Raw genomic sequence first — 25,252 nt, forward strand, 5'->3', positions numbered from 1 at the left:
GCAATTGTCTCATTTGTGACATCTTTATAAAATATTTTTGATAAAGCACTGTCTAATTTTTATGGGATATAATATTTAATATTAGTTCATTCTCCATGCTCTAAACATACCCTAAGTCTTCTGAAGGGAATTACGCTACTGTGTTGGGTTAGATTCAGACCCGTTTAATCGAAGCTGGTGGCAGCGACCGTGTGCAGACTTTTGGGTTATGTTGTAGCGACTGCGGTGTTGATAATTATTGTTCCTGCCTGAGTGGGAGTAGTTAATCGTGTTGCTGCAGCGTGCCCAATAGCCAGTACATAGCAGGCAGCCTGTCGGGCGACCAATTACCCAGGGTGCATTACCTAATCTGACCTGAGAGTAAGGGGGGCGCCAGAGAGCTGCAAGTGTTGAGTGGAACTGTAAGCGGGATATACATAAATCCCTGCAGTTCGTGGTATATTGAAGAGCAGTGGGATACCTAGAATAAGCCCCTGCTGTAAACTAAGGAGTCAATATCCTTGTGTGTGTTGTTTCATCACATTGTGGAGTGGAGGGATAATTAAGATAAGCCCCCCTGCACATGTGATAGCCGTCTGTTGGCCTAAAATCACCCCGACCCGAGACGTAGGGGTAACGGTCACGGTTTGAATCGTGACAAATTGGTGGCAGCGGTCAGGGAATCCTGACAGTAGCGTTATGCCCACATTTAATCCCTGGTCCATGTGGTTTGGGCAAGCAGACATAGGCGCCCGCCGACCCCTCATTTCCCCACAGTGGGTATCACCTGGTACGGGGCGAGTGGAACTACTGATCTCAGATTGGGAGCTTGAGGACTGAGGACATTGTATATTGGCCATCTGCATGGATTTGTTGTACAACCGTGGATGTATGGAATACAAATAGTGGCATCATTAACCTGCCTAGGTGATTTTTATAACCCACAACCTCAGATCTTCACAAGGATACTGTATATAAAAAACTTCTCAGAACTTCCGAACCCCAAGAGTTAACCCACAGTACCACGACAACGAACCTCCCAAGGGTGAGCTTACCAGATGGACCACCCCCTATACAGGGAGCATTAGGGGCAGGCCCGAGGGAGACTATTGCCGCGGAAGCTGATACCGGGGAACAGAAAGCAGGAGAGGAAGGACGCGGAAGTGGCTAAGGCAGAGACACAGGACTGAGTGACAGTAACTGAAACACAGAGTGGACTGGATATGGCTGACGACCAGGACAGGCAGGGATTGGCAGAGACACAGGATGGACTGGATATGGCGGACGCCCAGGACTGGCAGGGATTGGCAGAGACATAGGTCGGAGGAAGGTATAGAGGACCTGGGTCAAATGAGGACAATTGACAAACAGGCAAAGAGCAGAGGAAGGAATTACCTTACATACAAGATGTGCTGAAGGACTTCCGGGTCAGAGTCTTCCCAGGATCATAGAGAAAAGGTATGGAGCGCCACATAGTATATTGCCCAGCCACGTAGTATATTGCCCGGCCACGTAGTATATTGCCCGGCCACGTAGTATATGGCCCGGTCACGTAGTATATTGCCCGGCCACGTAGTATATTGCCCGGCCACGTAGTATATTGCCCGGCCACGTAGTATATTGCCCGGTCACGTAGTATATTGCCCGGCCACGTAGTATATTGCCCGGTCACGTAGTATATTGCCCGGCCACGTAGTATATTGCCCGGCCACGTAGTATATTGCCCGGCCACGTAGTATATTGCCCGGCCACGTAGTATATTGCCCGGCCACGTAGTATATTGCCCGGCCACGTAGTATATTGCCCGGCCACGTAGTATATTGCCCGGCCACGTAGTATATGGCCCGGTCACGTAGTATATTGCCCGGCCACGTAGTATATTGCCCGGCCACGTAGTATATTGCCCGGCCACGTAGTATATTGCCCGGTCACGTAGTATATTGCCCGGCCACGTAGTATATTGCCCGGCCACGTAGTATATTGCCCGGCCACGTAGTATATTGCCCGGCCACGTAGTATATTGCCCGGCCACGTAGTATATTGCCCGGCCACGTAGTATATTGCCCGGCCACGTAGTATATTGCCCGGCCACGTAGTATATTGCCCGGCCCCGTAGTATATGACCCAGTCACGTAGTATATTGCCCAGTCACGTAGTATATTGCCCAGCCACGTAGTATATTGCCCGGCCACGTAGTATATTGCCCGGCCACGTAGTATATGACCCAGTCACGTAGTATATTGCCCAGCCACGTAGTATATTGCCCAGCCGCGTAGTATATTGCCCAGTTGCGTAGTATATTGCCCAGTCGCGTAGCATATTGCCCAGTCACGTAGTATATTGCCCAGTCACATAATATATTGCCCAGCCACGTAGTATATTACCCAGTTACGTAGTATATTGCCCAGTCACCTAGTATATTGCCCAGCCATGTAGTATACCCAGTTACGTAGTATATTGCCCAGTCACGTAGTATATTGCCCAGTCACGTAGTATATTGCCCAGTCACGTAGTATATTGCACAGCCCGTGTAGTATATTGCCCATTCACGTAGTATATTGCCCAGCCACGTAGTATATTGCACAGCGCACATAGTATATTGCCCGGCCACATAGTATATTGCCCAGCCCACGTAGTATAATGCCCAGTTACGTAGTATATTGCCCAGTCACGTAGTATATTGCCCAGCGACGTAGTATATTGCCCAGCTACGTAGTATACAGCACAGGCATGTAGTATATTGGCCAGTCACGTAGTGTATTGCACAGCCCGCATAGTGTATTGCACAGCCCGCGTAGTATATTGCACAGCCCGCGTAGTATATTGCACAGCCCGCGTAGTGTATTGCACAGCCACGTAATATATTGCCCAGCCACGTAGTATATTGCACCGCCCGCGTAGTATATTGCCCAGCCACGTAGTATATTGCCCAGTTACGTAGTATATTGCCCAGCCACGTAGTATATTGCCCGGTCACGTAGTATATTGCCCGGCCACGTAGTATATTGCCCAGTCGCGTAGAATATTGCCCAGTCACGTAGTATATTGCACAGCCACGTAGTATATTGCCCAGCGATATAGTATATTGCCCAGCTACGTAGTATACAGCACAGAGCCACGTAGTATATAGCACAGTCACGTAGTATATTGGCCAGTCACGTAGTATATTGCACAGCCCGGGTAGTGTATTGCACAGCCCGCATAGTATATTGCACAGCCCGCGTAGTATATTGCGCAGCCCGCGTAGTATGTTGCGCAGCCCGCGTAGTGTATTGCGCAGCCCGCGTAGTGTATTGCACAGCCCGCGTAGTGTATTGCACAGCCCGCGTAGTATATTGCACAGCCCGCATAGTATGTTGCACAGCCCGCGTAGTATATTGCACAGCCCGCGTAGTATATTGCACAGCCCGCGTAGTATATTGCCCAGCCCGCGTAGTATGTTGCACAGCCCGCGTAGTATGTTGCACAGCCCGCGTAGTATATTGCCCAGCCCGCGTAGTATATTGCACAGCCCGCGCAGTATGTTGCACAGCCCGCGTAGTATGTTGCACAGCCCGCGTAGTATATTGCACAGCCCGCGTAGTATATTGCACAGCCCGCGTAGTATATTGCACAGCCCGGGTAGTATATTGCCCAGCCCGCGTAGTATATTGCACAGCCCGCGTAGTATATTGCCCAGCCCGCGTAGTATATTGCACAGCCCGCGTAGTATATTGCACAGCCCGCGTAGTATATTGCACAGCCCGCGTAGTATATTGCACAGCCCGCGTAGTATATTGCACAGCCCGCGTAGTATATTGCCCAGCCCGCGTAGTATATTGCCCAGCCCGCGTAGTATATTGCACAGCCCGCGTAGTATATTGCACAGCCCGCGTAGTATATTGCACAGCCCGCGTAGTATATTGCACAGCCCGCGTAGTATATTGCACAGCCCGCGTAGTATATTGCACAGCCCGCGTAGTATATTGCACAGCCCGCGTAGTATATTGCACAGCCCGCGTAGTATATTGCCCAGCCCGCGTAGTATATTGCCCAGCCCGCGTAGTATATTGCACAGCCCGCGTAGTATATTGCACAGCCCGCGTAGTATATTGCACAGCCCGCGTAGTATATTGCACAGCCCGCGTAGTATATTGCACAGCCCGCGTAGTATATTGCACAGCCCGTGTAGTATATTGCACAGCCCGCGTAGTATATTGCACAGCCCATGTAGTATATTGCACAGCCCGCGTAGTATATAGCAATGTGGGCATCATATCCCTGTTAAAAAAAAAAAAGAATTAAAATAAAAAATTGTTATATACTCACCTTCCGTTGGCCCCTGGATCCAGGAAGTGTTATCCGACGCTCCTCGCGCGCTCCGGTCTCAAGAGTGCATTGTGGTCTCGTTAGATGATGACATAGCGGCCTTGCGAGACAGCTACGTCATCATCTCGCGAGATCGCAATGCATGGACCGGTCACCAGAGCGTCGCGAGGAGCGGAAAAGGCACCGGAAGGTGAGTATATGATGATTTTTTTTTTTTTTATTATTATTTTTAACATTAGATCTTTTTACTATTGATGCCGCATAGGCAGCATCAATAGTAAAAAAAAGTTGGTCACACAGGGTTGATAGCAGCGTTAATGGAGTGCGTTGCACCGTGGCATAACGCGGTCCATGAGCGCTGCCATTAACCCTGTGTGAGCGCTGACTGGAGGGGAGTATGGAGCGGGCACTGACTGCGGGGAGGAAGGAGCGGACATGTTGCCACCGGACTGCGCCCGTCGCTGATTGGTCGTGGCAATCGTCGTGGCTGTTTTGCCACGACTAATCAGCGACTTGTATTTCCATAATAGACAGAGGCTGCGACCAATGAATATCCGTGACAGACAGACAGAAAGACAGACAGACAGATGGAAGTGACCCTTAGACAATTATATAGTAGATGTGCACAAGTGTGTTAATGTAATATGGAATATATGTGGAGAAAAATCGCTTTAGATGGATTGCATAGAGCATGGGGAAATATATATATTACAGTACAGACCAAAAGTTTGGACACACCTCATTTAAAGATTTTTCTGTATTTTCATGACTACGAAAATTGTACATTCACACTGAAGGCATCAAAACTATGAATTATCACATGTGGAATTATATACTTAACAAAAAAGTGTGAAACAACTGAAGTTATGTCTTATATTCTAGGCTCTTCAAAGTAGCCACCTTTTGCTTTGATGACTGCTTTGCTCACTCTTGGCATTCTCTTGATGAGCTTCAAGAGGTAGTCACCGGGAATGGTTTCACCTCACAGGTGTGCCCTGTCAGGTTTAATAAGTGGGATTTCTTGCCTTATAAATGGGGTTGGGACCATCAGTTGTGTGGAGCAGAAGTCTGGTGGATACACAGCTGATAGTATTTGTATTATGGCAAGAAAGAAGCAGCTAAGTAAAGAAAAACGAGTGGCCATCATTACTTTAAGAAATGAAGGTCAGTCAGTCTGAAAAATTGGGAAAACTTTGAAAGTGTCCCCAAGTGCAGTGGCAAAAACCATCAAGCGCTACAAAGAACCTGGCTCACATGAGGACCGCCCCAGGAAAGGAAGACCAAGAGTCACCTCTGCTTCTGAGGATAAGTTTATCCGAGTCACCAGCCTCAGAAATCGCAGGTTAACAGCAGCTCAGATTAGAGACCAGGTCAATGCCACACAGAGTTCTAGCAGCAGACACATCTCTACAACAACTGTAGAGGGGACTTTGTGCAGCAGGCCTTCATGGTAAAATAGCTGCTAGGAAACCAGTGCTAAGGACCGGCAACAAGAGGAGAGACTTGTTTGGGCTAAAGAACACAAGGAATGGACATTACACCAGTGGAAATCTGAGCTTTGGTCTTATGAGTCCAAATTTGAGATCTTTGGTTCCTACCACCGTGTCTTTGTGGGATGCAGAAAAGGTGAACGGATGGACTCTACATGCCTGGTTCCCACCGTGAAGCATGGAGGAGGAGGTGTGGTGGTGTGGGGGGGCTTTGCTGGTGACACTGTTGGGGATTTACTCAAAATTGAAGGCATACTGAACCAGCATGGCTACCACAGCATCTTGCAGCGGCATGCTATTCCATCCGGTTTGCGTTTAGTTGGATCATCATTTATTTTTCAACAGGACAATGACCCCAAACACCTCCAGGCTGTGTAAGGGCTATTTGACCAAGAAGGAGAGTGATGGGGTCTACACCAGATGACCTGGCCTCCACAGTCACCAGACCTGAACCCAATCGAGATGGTTTGGGGTGAGCTGGACCGCAGAGTGAAGGCAAAAGGGCCAACAAGTGCTAAGCATCTCTGGGAACTCCTTCAAGATTGTTGGAAGACCATTCCCGGTGACTACCTCTTGAAGCTCATCAAGAGAATGCCAAGAGTGTGCAAAGCAGTCATCAAAGCAAAAGGTGGCTACTTTGAAGAACCTAGAATATAAGACATAATTTCAGTTATTTCACACTTTTGTTGTTAAGTATATAATTCCACATGTGAATTCCTAGTTTTGATGCCTTCAGTGTGAATGTACAATTTTCATAGTCATGAAAAAAAAAGAAAAATCTTGAAATGAGAAGGTGTGTCCAAACTTTTGGTCTGTACTGTATATACCAGTAAAATACATTATAATGATCCTAAGTTTATATCAATAAAGTGAATATTACAGTGAGCATGGAAAGTATTCAGACCCCTTTAAATTTTTCACTCTTTCATTCCAGCCATTTGGTAATTCTAAAAAGTTCATTTTTTTCTCATTAATGTACACTAGCTTATTTAATTGTGTATGGTAAAAATTAAAATGTCACATTTTTGCAGACTTTGCTTACGCCCCGAGCCTCACTAATGTAAAAAGTATATATGCCAAATTTCAAGACGATCAAACAATATTTATAAAGCTAGTAAACTCGTGGGCGAAACGCGCGTCGGGGGTTCTGTTGGTGGATCGCTCCCGGTGCGCCTGGCTCTGGGACCCTATATTGGTAAGCGCTGCTCTGGCTAACTCTTGGATTGTCATACCACTGGGTGTTGTTGATCTATTACTATATACCTGACACAGTTAAGCTTACAGCAGCACGTGTTTATACTTCAACTGCTATATCGGCCCCATAGTTAGTATGCACCGGGGGGATACCCACTCATGTTTTTATCATCCTTGTAATTATATATTTTGTGATACTGTTTTGAAGATATCGGTCACACTTTTGTATTAACATATGTGTCTTAATAAAGTATTGCTACTACTTTCTAGTACCTATATGATCCTGGTGTACTCCTTTTCTCATAAGTTCTTTGGAGTTGGTTCTTGCGTTTGGTGAGGGGTTGTTCTGCACTATTTAGTGCTTTAAATTCCCCTCGTGTATCTATTATGTTGCCTGGTTTAGTAACCAATATTTAGAGGTTGCACACTTTTATCAGTTTTATAAAAGTACGCAAAAAATACTTAACATTGAAAATCTGTTTTTTATTACAAAATCAAACAATTAAAAACTTAGAATAATAGTGAAATCAAACAGTAACATTGATAGGCAGTATCATACTTATTAAATGATTTACACTAATGTGCTGTGAAAGATGCAACTTTTCTTCGCTTGCTGATGGCTGTGAGGACTATACTGTGGAGACTATAGGGTGGGTCGTGACAACGAACCTCCCACGGGCGAGCTGACCAGGTGAACCACCCCCTATACAGGGAGCATTAGGGGCAAACCCGAGGGAGACTATCGCCACGGCAGCTGGTAAGAAAGAACGGACAAGAAGGGTAACAAACAGGGGTCAGTAATGACTGGCGGAGAGACTGAAACAGGGAAGACGCGGGAACACGGACTGGACGAAGGACACAGGGAGGCAGGCAGGGCGCGGGAACACGGACTGGACAAAGGACACAGGCAGGCAAGACGCGGGAACACGGACTGGACGAAGGACACAGGCAGGCAAGGTGCGGGAACACAGACTGGACGAAGGACACAGGCAGGCAGGACGCAGGAACACGGACTGGACAAAGGACACAGGCAGGCAGGACGCAGGAACACGGACTGGACAAAGGACACAGGCAGGCAAGACGCGGGAACACGGACTGGACGAAGGACACAGGCAGGCAGGCAAGGTGCGGGAACACAGACTGGACGAAGGACACAGGCAGGCAGGACGCAGGAACACGGACTGGACAAAGGACACAGGCAGGCAGGACGCAGGAACACGGACTGGACAAAGGACACAGGCAGGCAAGACGCGGGAACACGGACTGGCAGGCACTAGGAGAGAACAAAGGAGAGGACCAGGATTAGAACAAGGGGCACAGCAGCGAGAAGTACACAGCAAACAAGAGAGGCAGAGAAGAACACAGGACAGACGTGGGGCCAGAATCACTTGCGGATCACAAACGAGCATCAGGCAAAGCCAGGAGGAAGACGCTGCCTAATAAGTGAAGTGCACCGCACTACTACTAGGTTGAGGTCCTCCAGGGAAATAGAGCAGGCAGAAAGAGTGGCCGGGACCAGACTCAGAACTTTGCACATGCAGCGCTGAACCCATCGCGCATGCGCACCCGACGTGGAGCAAAAGCCGTCTGCGAGCGCTGAGGAGCCGACGGCAGGCAGGGAACAGCTGCTGCGGGAGCGTGCCGGGACGCTGAAGAAAGGCAAGTATGGCAGGGCTCGGGAAGCGGCAGCGACGTGACAAAGTCTTTTCTATGATACTCGACAACTCTTAAGAGCTGTTTCTGTTGTTTATCTCTGATTGAATTATTACATTTCTTTATCAGAGCAATGCCCCTTTCCGCGGTGTCACTCACCACCTTAAGAGCATTGATGGAGCTTCTTAGTGTATCACTGCAATATTCTTCTACGTCATGGATCCCAAACAATTCAAAGAATGTCTTTGTTTTACTTGTAACAAAATCGCTTAAGTCTTTTCCTTCAAAAACTAGGTTTTTACCTTCCAACCATTTCAGTTCCTTTTTCTTTGCAGGTTTCATTCTTAAATTTTCAAACCTCTTATTCTCAGCTTGACCGATACATTCATCCAAAACTGCCAATCCTATGTTAGTTTCTGACAGATACCAAATGTGCCTCTTAGCCACTGTGAGGGCACTTTCTCTGACATCTTTATCTGGATAATATTGCAAAAGCTGTAGCTTCTCCAAATCATTCTTTGGAGCCTATCAACTTACAACTGCCTCGTGTCAAAAGCGGACATGTATTAGACAGACAAAACGTGCTACTTTTCTTATTCTTTTCAATTTGGTACTAGAAATATGCAATTGTTAGTGAATAGCACAATTTTGAGTACATAAATGGCCTTTGCTTCAGTCAGAGCCCCTGGAACCCTAAATTCGAAATTGTTTTCATCCCAACCTCCAAGATATAGAAGTGATAGTTGTAATAGCTCTTTGTAATCTTCTCTTGGATGACTGCCATCTTTCAAGACATTGTTGAGGTAGTCCATTTTCACACGTTGTTCTTCTAGAAAACCTAAAAAAAAAACATTGTGGAATAGGACTTCTTATCAACTGAATTCCACTGATTTTGGAACTTTCGGAAAGTCTGGATGTCAGGACCACTTGATGGTATGTTACAACAGTTACCAATCACTCTTTTTAAGATTAATTTGTGGGTGTGGTGGCTGCAAGCCAACCACAACAATGGTCGCCCAAATTCAGTTTCAATTCTGATACATGCTCCTTGGATCTTTCCTGGATTAGATGCAGTTTTATCAAAAGATATACCAATGATACAGTCACGTAGCGCGAATCGGTCTACATCCTGAATAACAACTTCAGCCATTAGCTCAACAGCACCTTTCTGGGCAAATACACCAAGCAAATGCTCAAAAATCTTTTCCAGTGACAAGAACAGCAACTATCTTCTAGAGTTTTGATAATCCCACAGGCAACCGAGGGCAACAATTTACTATCCCAATGTAAGACTAAATGAGGAGTATTTTGAAACAGTGACTTTTCCATGTTCTCAGCCATCTGTCAATCGCCCGAACTTGGAAAACGGTAGATGGAGATATGGAAATGCATGAAACATCGTGACCAAGGCTTTTTGCAGTTGCAATAAATGAAGTACTTGCTTTTCGAATGGAGAGTTGTTCTCGATCCCAAGAAGCCGTGAGTGTGCGATCATGAGGTTTTAATCTACGACCTGCAAAAGATTTTTTCACTGGTGGTGCAGAAAATTCATCCTCTTCATGAATTGATGATGATGGAGATGAGATTTAGTGTTCCACCATAACTGTCTTGTTCATTTTGGCGATTTCTTTACAATGTTTTGTCTTGTATGCCTCCTTTTTTCTGTATTTATTTTCTTCTTTTTAATTTGTGAGGCAAGACCCTTATCTACACCACTCTTTGATGAACTCATGCGATCCTCTCTTTGTGACATAAGGAATGCTTTATCGTCTAATATTACGCTATTCATGGACATCACATTTTGCCTGGCAATATCAATAGCTCCACAAGATCACCTTTCCAAATCTGCGGCTTCATATTTACTGTCAGTGTTTCTGGATTTCTCTTTACCCAGATGTTGATATTCCTTGTTCGGATATTCTCCTCTGTCATGACAGGGATACTTGCTTTCTTCCACACTTCCTGTAGTTTAATACTGGTGGATTTAGCAGCACATGAGTTTCTTTCATTTCCTTGTGATGGTAAATAAAAACTAAAAGCATTTGTTCCTTGGAAGGGAGTTGAGCTCCCAAAAAATCACCACCAGGCACCTTTTCAAGTAACCAAATTCCCCTTCTAGTACTGATTTTCAGTTTAACTACCTGCAAAACATAATAGAAATACAACATACACATTAGTGCGATGTCAGTGATACGTTTTCATGAATTTCAGTACTTTCAGATAAAAGTGATCAAAGTGTGCAACCCCTAAATATTAATCGATTTCACTAACATTTTTTACATGGATCTTTTAGATGACTTATACCAAGGATTCAAGCAAAGTCATATGAAAATAATAACTTCGGAAAAATAAAACACCCTAATGTACACTCTGCACCACATCTTCACTGAAAAAAAAACAGAAATATAGAAATTTTTGCAAATTTATTAAAGAAAAACTGAAATCTCACAAGGTCATAAGTCTTCAGCCCCTTTGCTCAGTATTGAGTAGAAGCCCCTTTTGAGCTCGTACAGCCAGGAGTCTTCTTGGGAATGATACAAGTTTTTCACCCCTGGATTGGGGGATCCTCGGCCATTCTTCCTTTCAGATCCTCTCCAGTTCCGTCAGGTTGGATGGTGAACGTTGGTGGACGCCATTTTCAGGTCTCTCCAGAGATGCTCAATAGGGTTTAGATCAGGGCTCTGGCTGGTCCAGTCACGAATGGTCACACAGTTGTTCTGAATCCGCTCCTTTGTTATTTTAGCTGTGTGCTTAGGGTCATTGTCTTGTTGGGAGGTGAACCTTCGGCCAAGTCTGAGGTCCAGAGCACTCTGGAAGAGGTTTACATCCAGGATATCTCTGTACTTGGCCGTATTCATGTTTCCTTCAATGACAACCAGTTGTCCTGTCCCTGCAGCTGACAAACACCCCCATAGCATGATGCTGCCACCACCATGCTTCACTGTGGGGATTGTATTGGGCAGGTGATGAGCAGAGCCTGGTTTTCTCCACACATACCGCTTAGAATTATCACCAGAATAGTCTATATAAATCTCATCAGACCAGAGAATCTTATTTCTCATAGTCTGGGAGTCCTTCATGTTTTTTTAGTAAACTCTATGCGGCTTTCATATGTCTTGCACTGAGGAGAGGCTTCCATCAGGCCACTTTGCCATAAAGGCCTGACTGGTGGAGGCTGCAGTGATAATTGACTTTGTGGAACTTTCTCCCATCTCCCTACTGCATCTCTGTAGCTCAGCCACAGTGATCTTGGGGTTCTTCTTTACCTTCTCACCAAGGCTCTTCTCCCACGATTGCTCAGTTTGGCTGGACGGCCAGGTCTAGGAAGACTTCTGGTGGTCCCAAACTTCTTCCATTTAAGGATTATGGAGGCCACTGTGCTCTTAGGAACCTGGAGTACTGCAGAAATTCTTTTGTAACCTTGGCCAGATCTGCGCCTTGCCACATTTCTGTCTCTGAGCTCCTTGGCCAGTTCCTTTGACCTCATGATTTGACTTTGAGCTGTGAAGTCTTATATAGACCGGTGTGTGCCTTTCCAAATCAAGTCCTATTAGTTTAATTTTACATAGCTGGCCTCCAATGAAGAAGTAGACCCATCTCAAGGAGGATCACAAGGAAATGGACCGCATGTGACTTAAATATGAGAATCTGAGCAAAGGGTCTGAATACTTATGACCATGTGATATTTCAGTTTTTCTTTTCTAATAAATTTGCAAACATTTCTACATTTGTTTTTTCAGTCAAGATGAGGTGTAGATGTGAAGGAAACTCAGTTCCTCCCACGTCACCAATCCGTGACGTAACTTCACAGGCACAGCTCTCCGGCGCCCCCTTTGTCTCTCAGGTCAATAAGGGAACTGCACCTAGAGCAAATGACCGCTGGTGAGATTGCCCTGTTACCCACGCTGGGTATTCTAACATTCACAATCAGAGTAAAAGGATCAGCCCAAAATTAATTTATGATTTAATTGGCTTAAGGGCCACTAGGTAATTACAAGAGATATACAGTCAAAATATATCAAGAGTTACAGTCAGAGTAAAATGTAACAATAATACAAGGCTTAAAGGTATAAAGCTGGAGGTCAATTTACCAGGGGGAAGGTCGCTTGTGGAAGCCGGGGGGCTCAGGGTTCCGCAGGTCCAAGACTTTGTTGCCGGGTAGACCTCAGAAAGCGTGTGCTTGCTCCCCACTGGCTGGCCTACCCTCTCCCTTAGTTCCTTAGTTAGTCATCTTCCTCTGTTCTGCCCAAGGGTCCCAGCTCTTAACCCTGCTGTGTCCCTCCCCCCTGCACCTGGACAGGCTAAGAATCTCCACCCCTCAGCTTCCCTGCAAGATCTGTATCCAATATCTAATAAATGGGATAACTTCTCTCAGGATGATCGGACCAGCACACGGGTGGTACCAGCGCACAAGGTTTGTTCTGCCGGTCGCCAAGGGACCAAACCCGGACCCATTTGGTCGCTATGGAAGGCTGATCTCCATATCTCAGGTTCCAGAACTCCCACAGACCCGGGAGTTGCACTGTCAGATGCACAATTTCTATAGGGCTAGTGGGATATTTTTTATGAGCCTGTACCTCGGACGATGCTTCCATAATTCACGATTCCATGTTGGAGACGGTTCGACTGGAAGGCCACAATAGACGTGTATCCTGTGACCACTTGACATGCATGCTTTAATTGAGCCCCCAGGCATCTCCATGCCCCCTGCTGATGTGGCTTCCTCATTGAGCTTTGAAGTACCTTCTGCCTGCTACACTGAGCTTAATTCTATTACCATGCTAAAAGGAACTTTATTCATGAGAAAAGGTGGGGGGCCAGGAGCGCTCATCTCTGCGGAACTGTGACTAGGAGACAAAATGAAGTCACGCCAATCTCTGTTAGTATGCCCGTATCCAAGATAGCGGCTGCTCCCTCATCACAATTCTCATTTGATCTGACATGCACTTTAAGCTGTGAAGTCTTATATAGACAGGTGTGTGCCTTTCCAAATCAAGTCCTATCAGTGTAATTACACACAGCTGGACTCCAATGAAGGAGTAGAACCATCTCAAGGAGGATCACAAGGAAATGGACAGCATGAGACTTACATATGAGTGTCTGAGCAATGGGTCTGAATACTTATGAACATGTGATATTTCAGTTTTTCTTTTCTAATAAATTTGGAAAAACAAAATGTAGAAATTTTTGTAGTCAAGATGAGGTGCAGAATGTATGAAGCATCTGCAAAATGTGCATTGGGTCCTCGGTGGGTGAGTAAACGACTCCTACATACTATATGTGAACACGTGTTTTTATCCGGAGATCTGCTTCTCTCTTCATGTGCATGGTCCTGACTGATTCCTTCATATAGCCTGATCATATTATGATCTACCATTGACATTAATATATTTAACTCTATGACTTTTGGATTGTGTGCATTGATCTGTGGGTATATTGACCAGTTGTTAGTATTCCTGTGATTGTGCACTTATAGATTTGTCTATCCCGCTCTTATGAAAAATCCTGTATTAGCATTATGTGCATAAATTAGGATATTTAGTATACCGGATTAATGCAACAAACCTGTCTTCTCACCCACCATTTTATGGCTATGTTGTTGGATTTTTTTAAAGTTTTTTTTTAATAAAGTTTATTAATTTTACTCCTTGTGATGATACTAGTCCTAGCATTTTTTCTTCTATAGTGTTCATCATTGCTGAAAAGCCTCACGGATGAGACCAGCGATGGAGACATACATTGCCTCCAGACATCAGGCCATCATAGCTGAAAAGCCTCACTCCGGAGACCAGCGATGGTGACGTCCATGGCCCCCAGAATTCAGGCCATCATTGCTGCAAAGCCTCACACTGGAGAAGACCAGTGATTGTGATGTCCATCGCCTCCAGACATCGGGCCATCATTGCTACAAAGCCTCACACAGGAGGAGACCAGTGATGGCGATATCCATGGCCTCCAGACTTCCGGCTGTCATTGCTGCAAAGCTTCACACCAGAGACCAGCGATGGTGCCATCCATGGCCCCCAGAATTCAGGCCATCATTGATTCAAAGTCTCACACCGGAGGAGACCAGTGATGGTGATGTCCATGGCCTCCAGCCATCATTGCTACAAAGCCTCACACAGGAGGAGACCAGTGATGGTGATGTCTATTGCATCCAGAGATCTGGCCGTCATTGCTACATAGCCTCACACAGGAGAGCAGCGATGGCGACGGTCATGGTCCCCAGACTCCAGATATCAGGCCATCATTGATGAAAGCCTCATATCAGAGCAGACCAGCGATGGTGATAGCCATGGCCTCCAAGTGTGACAGCAGTGGGTGTGGATCCACTGTGCCACAGGCTGAGTTTACCCTGGAAGGGCGTAACTAGGTGACTACATGGTCTTCACTAGAGCCTGTTGTGGAGAGGTGAGTTTGTGCCATCCCTACTGTTGACCTATTTTTCCATGTGTGCTGTGCTTCTACCTTAAGAGTTAATTGTTGTGCGGTGCTTAAAAATTTAAATGATGGCTACTCTTTATTTCATTAATTAATTGTATGAGTAAAAATAAGAAACTTTAATATATGTTATCAGAGATTTCCATTACCGTTCTTGTTTTCTGCACAGTTTGTGATCTTGGAGGCCAACACATACATTCTGCTCCAAGCCTCCATAGAGGAATATTCCATTTATATGGGTGGAGAGTGGGACTGGAGGTCTTCAGCGCCCGGGGCCATATCCATCTGGAGCGGGCTCCTGGTGAACCCCACTGGCGGTTGTGCACATCTTCTCTCCATCGCCCTCTCGCTGCCTTGGATGCTACGGTGAAGGACTCCACTGCTCACACTGACCCATGGGTATAAGCCGGCGATGTGCTCGGCCCAGCCGCTTTTCACATCCACACTTCTTGCTGCTTTGCTTGGCCAGTGCGACGCCCGCCTGGAAGACATTTGTTGGGTCCTGCACCAGTTGTGAAACGTCAATCTCATCCATTGTTGTCTGTCTCCTTTGCTGGACCTGCAGGTTTCTGCTAACACTTTATAATCGGGGTAGTTTAAGCCCCCATGATGACTTCTCACTGAACTTCGTTTCCAATCACTCACAGTAAGTAGAGATATTGAATTATTAGTAATAGTTGTAAAACTGTGAAACAGGCAACGATACAATGAAACATCTTTATTTCAGCTTTCATCTCTTATCACAGGAGGACGTCTGAGATCCCAGCGTGGGGAACATGCCGAGGACAGTCTGGAAGGGGGACTCAGGACATAGCTAGCACTGGAGGGAGGCGAGGATGGGCGGCAGCGGCAGGCCCCCCCTCACTATTTCCTGTCAGAGGAAAAATAACCCCTCAGGAGTCATCCATGGCAGGTAGTACCCCGCCAATGTCTGTCCAGTGCAATATAGCCAGGCCCATCAGCCAAGCCAGAGCCACAAACTGTAGACTCTGGGGTATTGCATTGGTGGCAAGTGGGATATAGGTGGTCTCCATTCTCCCACCTGGATGCCTAGAAGATGCCTCACACCTCCCAACAGCTGTCCAGGTGCTCGTCTATGGCTTGGCTGATCTTCCCAGTCATGGGACTCGAGCGGTCAGCAGGTTACCCCCAATAAAGCTGGTTCTTTCCTCTGCACCTCAGGCACAAGAACTTGGGTGAAGGCAGAATGGTGGTGCTCGTACAGGAACAGGAACACTTATAAAAATGTGCCGGTAGTCTTCTGGAAGAGTCAGAGCCTGTTGATGCATGGTGGTAACAATCGTGTAACGGAGATCCCGCGTCACATCACCGCGCAGCTCTAACAGCGCCAACACATGGTCCTCACTGGGGGAAAAAAAGAGAAGCCATTACTGCTGGCCCCAATCCCGCGTGTGCATTGCCATCACCAGGTCCATGATGAAAGGTGTCACGATAATGCCAAAAATGCCATCTTATATTGTGAGTTTAGTTTTAGAAGGACATGGCTTTCTACACACACACAATGGAGCTGCGACCCCCTTTTCTCCCCCCCTCTGCATTCCTCCATCCAAAGGCAAAGCCTCGAGCAGCGACACTGGGTAACCTGATAATAATGATGGGCAGGGTGTGGCTTTAAAGTGCAGGTGACCAATCCGGCAAAGCCACCCGTTGTCCCTCCCCTCTGACTCAGGAATGCCTTTGTCTGAGACTTTGGAAAAATGTAAATAACTATCAGATCAGTGCATATCATTAACCAGCCCTTTAAGTGATGTCACAAGCTCAGAAGTATAAGTCACTATACTCTTAGTCCAGCCTTCAGTCTTGGCCCGGGAAGTGATCTAACAGCTCTTCCAGCTGTTTCCAATGCATCTAGATGTATTTATCCTCTTAAGCCATGATACCATGACAAAACCTGTAAGTGCTCTTTTCAATGATAATCCTATTTTATTGTGTAATCTGTAATGTATATACGAATTGTCTCCTTTCTAATATATTTTTATACTTTGTAAACATTGCCTAATTATTCATGGAGTAAAATATTTAATTACTAGCTTGTCTCTTCTGCTCTATAACGAACTGTGTCCTCTGAAGTAAATTGCACTACTGATTTGGGTTGGCTCCGGACCCGTTAACCCTTGTGGAATCGGAGCTGGTAGCAGCATACTTTGTTCTGTGTGATTGGGAATCTTTGCAGCGACAGCGGCATTGATAATTATTGTTCCCGCCTGAGTGGAAGTAGTTATATCGCCCTCCCTGCAGCGTGCTCAGTAGCCAGTACATAGCAGGAAGCCTTTCTGGTGACTAATTACCCTAGGTGCAGTACTCTGACTGACCTGAGGGTAAGGGGGGGCCATAGAGCTGCAAGTTCCAAACCGGACTGGGAAGTGGGATATAGATAAATTCTCTTCAGAAGGAACCAGGGGCAACCAAACAACCCCGGTTCATGACAAATTGGTGTGAGCGGTGGGGACGATAAAGATATCCTCCCCGGGATCCCTGACACATTGGTGGGACCCGTGACCTAGTATTGGCAGCACGGTGTGTTTTTCCTCCACCAGTAGGACTACATTCACCTGATATCTGGGAACGTTGCCATAAGTCCAGATACCTCCAAGCTGAGTAGTGAGGGGTCCTTCAAGGCAAAGAGTTCCTGGAGGGAGCGAATGAGGGGGACACAGAGTGTGGACTCCTCCATACCCTGAAAGAATGGCAGAAAAAACATCAGCACCAAGTCATAGTTCACATCCCACACAGGGTCCCACCAATGGTGGCCAGTAGATGCTGCACTGCATCCCTCTCACCCTCTGCACCTCCTGCACTGCATTCCTCTGCACCTCATCCCTCTCACCCTCTGCACCTCATCCCTCCCTCCCACCCTCCGCACCTCATCCCTCCCTCCCACCCTCCGCACCTCATCCCTCCCTCCCACCCTCCGCACCTCATCCCTCCCACCCTCCGCACCTCATCCCTCTGCACCTCATCCCTCCCACCCTCCCTCCGCACCTCATCCCTCCCACCCTCCGCACCTCATCCCTCTCACCCTCCGCACCTCATCCCTCCCACCCTCCCTCCGCACCTCATCCCTCCCACCCTCCGCACCTCATCCCTCTCACCCTCTGCACCTCATCCCTCCCACCCTCCCTCCGCACCTCATCCCTCCCACCCTCTGCACCTCATCCCTCTCACCCTCTGCACCTCATCCCTCCCTCCCACCCTCCGCACCTCATCCCTCCCACCCTCCGCACCTCATCCCTCCCACCCTCCGCACCTCATCCCTCCCACCCTCTGCACCTCATCCCTCTGCACCTCATCCCTCCCACCCTCCCTCCGCACCTCATCCCTCCCACCCTCTGCACCTCATCCCTCTCAGCCTCTGCACCTCAAACCCTCCCTCCCACCCTCCGCACCTCATCCCTCCCTCCCACCCTCCGCACCTCATCCCTCCCTCCCACCCTCCGCACCTCATCCCTCCCTCCCACCCTCCGCACCTCATCCCTCCCACCCTCCGCACCTCATCCCTCCCACCCTCCGCACCTCATCCCTCTGCACCTCATCCCTCCCACCCTCCCTCCGCACCTCATCCCTCCCACCCTCCCTCCGCACCTCATCCCTCCCACCCTCCGCACCTCATCCCTCCCACCCTCCGCACCTCATCCCTCTCACCCTCCGCACCTCATCCCTCTCACCCTCCGCACCTCATCCCTCCCACCCTCCCTCCGCACCTCATCCCTCTCACCCTCTGCACCTCATCCCTCCCTCCCACCCTCCGCACCTCATCCCTCCCTCCCACCCTCCTCACCTCATCCCTCTCACCCTCCGCACCTCATCCCTCCCTCCCACCCTCCGCACCTCATCCCTCCCTCCCACCCTCCGCACCTCATCCCTCCCTCCCACCCTCCGCACCTCATCCCTCCCTCCCACCCTCCGCACCTCATCCCTCCCTCCCTCCGCACCTCATCCCTCCCTCCCACCCTCCGCACCTCATCCCTCCCACCCTCCGCACCTCATCCCTCCCACCCTCCGCACCTCATCCCTCTCACCCTCCGCACCTCATCCCTCCCTCCCACCCTCCGCACCTCATCCCTCCCTCCCACCCTCCGCACCTCATCCCTCCCACCCTCCGCACCTCATCCCTCCCACCCTCTGCACCTCATCCCTCTGCACCTCATCCCTCCCACCCTCCCTCCGCACCTCATCCCTCCCACCCTCTGCACCTCATCCCTCTCAGCCTCTGCACCTCAAACCCTCCCTCCCACCCTCCGCACCTCATCCCTCCCTCCCACCCTCCGCACCTCATCCCTCCCTCCCACCCTCCGCACCTCATCCCTCCCTCCCACCCTCCGCACCTCATCCCTCCCTCCCACCCTCCGCACCTCATCCCTCCCACCCTCCGCACCTCATCCCTCCCACCCTCCGCACCTCATCCCTCTCACCCTCCGCACCTCATCCCTCCCTCCCACCCTCCGCACCTCATCCCTCCCACCCTCCGCACCTCATCCCTCCCACCCTCCGCACCTCATCCCTCCCACCCTCTGCACCTCATCCCTCTGCACCTCATCCCTCCCACCCTCCCTCCGCACCTCATCCCTCCCACCCTCTGCACCTCATCCCTCTCAGCCTCTGCACCTCAAACCCTCCCTCCCACCCTCCGCACCTCATCCCTCCCTCCCACCCTCCGCACCTCATCCCTCCCACCCTCCGCACCTCATCCCTCCCTCCCACCCTCCGCACCTCATCCCTCCCACCCTCCGCACCTCATCCCTCCCTCCCACCCTCCGCACCTCATCCCTCCCTCCCACCCTCCGCACCTCATCCCTCCCTCCCACCCTCCGCACCTCATCCCTCCCTCCCACCCTCCGCACCTCATCCCTCCCTCCCACCCTCCGCACCTCATCCCTCCCTCCCACCCTCCGCACCTCATCCCTCCCACCCTCCGCACCTCATCCCTCCCACCCTCCGCACCTCATCCCTCTCACCCTCCGCACCTCATCCCTCCCTCCCACCCTCCGCACCTCATCCCTCCCACCCTCCGCACCTCATCCCTCCCACCCTCCGCACCTCATCCCTCTGCACCTCATCCCTCCCACCCTCCCTCCGCACCTCATCCCTCCCACCCTCTGCACCTCATCCCTCTCAGCCTCTGCACCTCAAACCCTCCCTCCCACCCTCCGCACCTCATCCCTCCCTCCCACCCTCCGCACCTCATCCCTCCCACCCTCCGCACCTCATCCCTCCCTCCCACCCTCCCACCCTCCGCACCTCATCCCTCCCACCCTCCGCACCTCATCCCTCCCTCCCACCCTCCGCACCTCATCCCTCCCTCCCACCCTCCGCACCTCATCCCTCCCTCCCACCCTCCGCACCTCATCCCTCCCTCCCACCCTCCGCACCTCATCCCTCCCACCCTCCGCACCTCATCCCTCCCTCCCACCCTCCGCACCGCATCACTCTCACCCTCTGCACCTCATCCCTCTCACCCTCTGCACCTGATCCGTTTAATACACCACATCGTGCTCCTCCTGCTTATTACACTGTGGGCTGTAGTCCACACATCTTGCGCCCCCTATAGGCCGTGTACATCCATCCCTTGTGCTCTATTGTATCTAATAGCTACACTACATGGCTGTGTCTCTCCTCACCATGGTGTTCAGCGTCATGCTCAGCTCCTCAGTGTCCAGGGCCATCCTATGCGCCATCTGCTGCCTCTCCCCGGGACTTCTGCACACAAACTTGCTGTGTATGAGGGAACGAACGTACTCAATGGTCACCATCCGCTCTGCCTGTGCCAGCAGAAACTACAGACAGGACAGGTCATAGGTGAGAAAAAGGATCGGGCGCAGCCATGATGACTCTGCTGGACAGTCAGCACCCCACCAGAGGAGCTCAGCGATGGCCAAAGAACAGAAGTCAGTGATGCACCTGCTCTCCCCGACCCCGGATCTATGGCTGGAGGTCAGCGACGTTCCCACTCTCCCAGACCCCGGATCTATGGGTGGAGATAAGCGACGTTCCCACTCTCCCAGACCCCGGACCTATGGGTGGAGGTCAGCCACGTGCCAGCTCGCCCAGACCCCGGATCTATGACTTGAGGTCAGCGACGTGCCCGCTCTCTCAGACCCAGGATCTATGGCTGGAGGTCAGCGACGTGCCCGCTCTCTCAGACCCGGGATCTATGGTTGGAGGTCAGCGACGTTCCCACTCTCCCAGACCCAGGATCTATGGCTGGAGGTCAGCTATGTGCTCGCTCTCCCAGACCCCGGATCTATGGGTGGAGATAAGCGACGTTCCCACTCTCCCTGACCCAGGATCTATGGCTGGAGGTCAGAAAAGTGCCAGCTCTTCCTGACCCAGGATCTATGGCTGGAGGTCAGCCACGTGCCAGCTCTCCCAGACCCCGGATCTATGGCTGGAGGTCAGAAAAGTGCCAGCTCTTCCTGACCCAGGATCTATGGCTGGAGGTCAGCGACGTGACAGCTCTCCCAGACCCGGGATCTATGGTTGGAGGTCAGCGACGTTCCCACTCTCCCAGACCCCGGATCTATGGCTGGAGGTCAGCTATGTGCTCGCTCTCCCAGACCCCGGATCTATGGGTGGAGATAAGCGACGTTCCCACTCTCCCAGACCCAGGATCTATGGCTGGAGGTCAGAAAAGTGCCAACTCTTCCTGACCCAGGATCTATGGCTGGAGGTCAGCCACGTGCCAGCTCTCCCAGACCCCGGATCTATGGCTGGAGGTCAGAAAAGTGCCAGCTCTTCCTGACCCAGGATCTATGGCTGGAGGTCAGCCACGTGACAGCTCTCCCAGACCCCGGATCTATGGCTGGAGGTCAGCGACGTGACAGCTCTCCCAGACCCCGGATCTATGGCAGGAGGTCAGCTACGTGCCAGCTCTCCCAGACCCCGGATCTATGGCTGGAGGTCAGCCACGTGCCAGCTCTCCCAGACCCCGGATCTATGGCTGGAGGTCAGCTACGTGCCAGCTCTCCCAGACCCCGGATCTATGGTTGAAGATCAATGATGTGCCCACTCTCCCCGACCCCGGATCTATGGTTGAAGATCAGCCACGTGCCAGCTCTCCCAGACCCCGGATCTATGGCTGGAGGTCAGCGACACGCCCACTCTCCCCGACCCCGGATCTATGGTTGAAGATCAATGATGTGCCCACTCTCCCCGACCCCGGATCTATGGTTGAAGATCAGCCACGTGCCAGCTCTCCCAGACCCCGGATCTATGGCTGGAGGTCAGCGACACGCCCGCTCTCCCCGACCCCGGATCTATGGTTGAAGATCAATGATGTGCCCACTCTCCCCGACCCCGCATCTATGGTTGAAGATCAGCCACGTGCCAGCTCTCCCAGACCCCGGATCTATGGCTGGAGATCAGCGACACGCCCGCTCTCCCCGACCCCGGATCTATGGTTGAAGATCAATGATGTGCCCACTCTCCCCGACCCCGCATCTATGGTTGAAGATCAGCCACGTGCCAGCTCTCCCAGACCCCGGATCTATGGGTGGAGATAAGCGACGTTCCCACTCTCCCAGACCCAGGATCTATGGCTGGAGGTCAGCCACGTGCCAGCTCTCCCAGACCCCGGATCTATGGCTGGAGGTCAGAAAAGTGCCAGCTCTTCCTGACCCAGGATCTATGGCTGGAGGTCAGCCACGTGACAGCTCTCCCAGACCCCGGATCTATGGCTGGAGGTCAGCGACGTGCCAGCTCTCCCAGATCCCGGATCTATGGCAGGAGGTCAGCCACGTGACAGCTCTCCTAGACCCCGGATCTATGGCTGGAGGTCAGCGACGTGACAGCTCTCCCAGACCCCGGATCTATGGCTGGAGGTCAGCCACGTGCCAGCTCTCCCAGACCCCGGATCTATGGCTGGAGGTCAGCGACGTGCCAGCTCTCCCAGACCCCGGATCTATGGCTGGAGGTCAGCCACGTGCCAGCTCTCCCAGACCCCGGATCTATGGCTGGAGGTTAGCTATGTGCTCGCTCTCCCAGACCCCGGATCTATGGCAGGAGGTCAGCCACGTGCCAGCTCTCCCAGACCCCGGATCTATGGCAGGAGGTCAGCGACGTTCCCACTCTCCCAGACCCCGGATCTATGGGTGGAGGTCAGCCACGTGCCAGCTCTCCCAGACCCCGGATCTATGGCAGGAGGTCAGCCACGTGCCAGCTCTCCCAGACCCCGGATCTATGGCAGGAGGTCAGCGACGTTCCCACTCTCCCAGACCCCGGATCTATGGCTGGAGGTCAGCGACGTGCCAGCTCTCCCAGACCCCGGATCTATGGCTGGAGGTCAGCCACGTGCCAGCTCTCCCAGACCCCGGATCTATGGCTGGAGGTCAGCGACGTGCCAGCTCTTCCTGACCCCGGAACTACAGTCCAGCGATGCATTTGCTATATTGTTCAGCCTCTGTCCACTCACCTAATGACTCTGGATCTAAGAATACACGAGCTGATAGAGGTACCTCTATGTGGGGTTCATGAACAAGGGAGGTGGTCCGCTCACCTGGCACACTGGAGCTCTAGCCTTGCTCAGGTATTGGCTGAAGTCCTCCATCCTTTCACAAATGTATCGCACGTTATTAGAGCCTGATAGCCATGGCCGAGAAGGGATGTCCTTAAATAAAGGCTGCAGAAACAGATAAGAGGCCTTCACCCTCCTACGAACGATTAATTGATACACACACACAACACACACACACACAACTGTCCATTGGGTATCCAGGGAAAATTACTCCACCATCATAAATCAGAGTGCATGTCTAAATAAGGCTGATCATTGGGGGGGGGGGGGGATGTTTCTGTGTGTAAACAACTGTGCACACCATAAAACCTGAGTGTGGGGGACAGGAGTGGAGGATGGGTGCCGTGACCAAGTGTCGGGGACAGGAGTGGAGGATTGGCGCGGTGACCGAGTGTGGGGGACAGGAGTGGAGGATGGGTGCGGTGACCGAGTGTGGGGGACAGGAGTGGAGGATGGGTGCGGTGACCGAGTGTGGGGGACAGGAGTGGAGGATGGGTGCGGTGACCGAGTGTGGGGGACAGGAGTGGAGGATGGGTGCGGTGACCGAGTGTGGGGGACAGGAGTGGAGGATGGGTGCGGTGACCGAGTGTGGGGGACAGGAGTGGAGGATGGGTGCGGTGACCGAGTGTGGGGGACAGGAGTGGAGGATGGGTGCGGTGACCGAGTGTGGGGGACAGGAGTGGAGGATGGGTGCGGTGACCGAGTGTGGGGGACAGGAGTGGAGGATGGGTGCGGTGACCGAGTGTGGGGGACAGGAGTGGAGGATGGGTGCGGTGACCGAGTGTGGGGGACAGGAGTGGAGGATGGGTGCGGTGACCGAGTGTGGGGGACAGGAGTGGAGGATGGGTGCGGTGACCGAGTGTGGGGGACAGGAGTGGAGGATGGGTGCAGTGACCGAGTGTGGGGGACAGGAGTGGAGGATGGGTGCAGTGACCGAGTGTGGGGGACAGGAGTGGAGGATGGGTGCGGTGACCGAGTGTGGGGGACAGGAGTGGAGGATGGGTGCAGTGACCGAGTGTGGGGGACAGGAGTGGAGGATGGGTGCCGTGACTGAGTGTGGGGGACAGGAGTGGAGGATTGGTGCGGTAACCGAGTGTGGGGGACAGGAGTGGAGGATGGGTGCGGTGACCGAGTGTGGGGGACAGGAGTGGAGGATGGGTGCGGTGACCGAGTGTGGGGGACAGGAGTGGAGGATGGGTGCGGTGACCGAGTGTGGGGGACAGGAGTGGACGATGGGCACAGTGACCTTATTGCTGTGATCAGCTTCCTTCAGAGATTCCTCCCATTACCCACCACTGACAACACCCAGATACCTGATGGTGATGTGACCGGTATCTGTGTGCCATCCACTCACCACCCCAAACTCGTCACCTGGAGCTCTGTTTGCAGCTCGTCCAGGACCAGGTGGCAGGCCTTCTTTTGGGTCTTGTCCAGGGAAGTCTGCAAGCAGGGGGCCGCTCTTCTGCACATAGCAGTCCCAGACTCTTCAGGGTGCAGGTTTGAGATTGTAGCGCTGCAGACAGCAGAGGGTTAACTGAGCCACATATAATATAGTGCCCATAAACTGGGATAGGAAGGATTAATGGGGACCTGTCCAAATACAATGGCCTCATTGCACTCTCCCCCCTCACAGCACTCCCCTCGCTTGTAGATTACC

At 51.0% G+C, this 25,252-nt stretch overlaps 1 protein-coding gene across 3 annotated transcripts in view; it reads right to left on the bottom strand.

The window, feature by feature from the left end:
- Nucleotides 1-15,763: 15,763 nt before the first annotated feature.
- LOC138649334 (exocyst complex component 3-like protein) overlaps nucleotides 15,764-25,252 on the bottom strand; it is a 31,538-nt gene continuing 22,049 nt past the window's right edge. The window contains exons 9-13 of one of the 3 annotated variants that reach the window (XR_011315292.1): nucleotides 24,967-25,108; nucleotides 23,578-23,700; nucleotides 20,705-20,798; nucleotides 17,639-17,763; nucleotides 15,764-16,430 (exon numbers count right to left, since the gene is read on the bottom strand). Coding sequence is in view for 2 of the 3 variants with exons in the window: in XM_069739637.1 (XP_069595738.1) it covers nucleotides 16,244-16,430; nucleotides 17,639-17,763; nucleotides 20,705-20,860; nucleotides 23,578-23,700; nucleotides 24,967-25,108 (733 nt within the window). In the remaining variant the exon portion in view is untranslated. Of the gene's footprint in view, nucleotides 16,431-17,638; nucleotides 17,764-20,704; nucleotides 20,861-23,577; nucleotides 23,701-24,966; nucleotides 25,109-25,252 lie in introns of all 3 variants that reach the window. The other 2 variants (XM_069739637.1, XM_069739639.1) reach the window with 2 other exon arrangements.

The sequence above is a fragment of the Ranitomeya imitator genome, chromosome 9 (genome assembly GCF_032444005.1).
Source record: "Ranitomeya imitator isolate aRanImi1 chromosome 9, aRanImi1.pri, whole genome shotgun sequence".
Taxonomy (NCBI): Eukaryota; Metazoa; Chordata; class Amphibia; order Anura; family Dendrobatidae; genus Ranitomeya; species Ranitomeya imitator.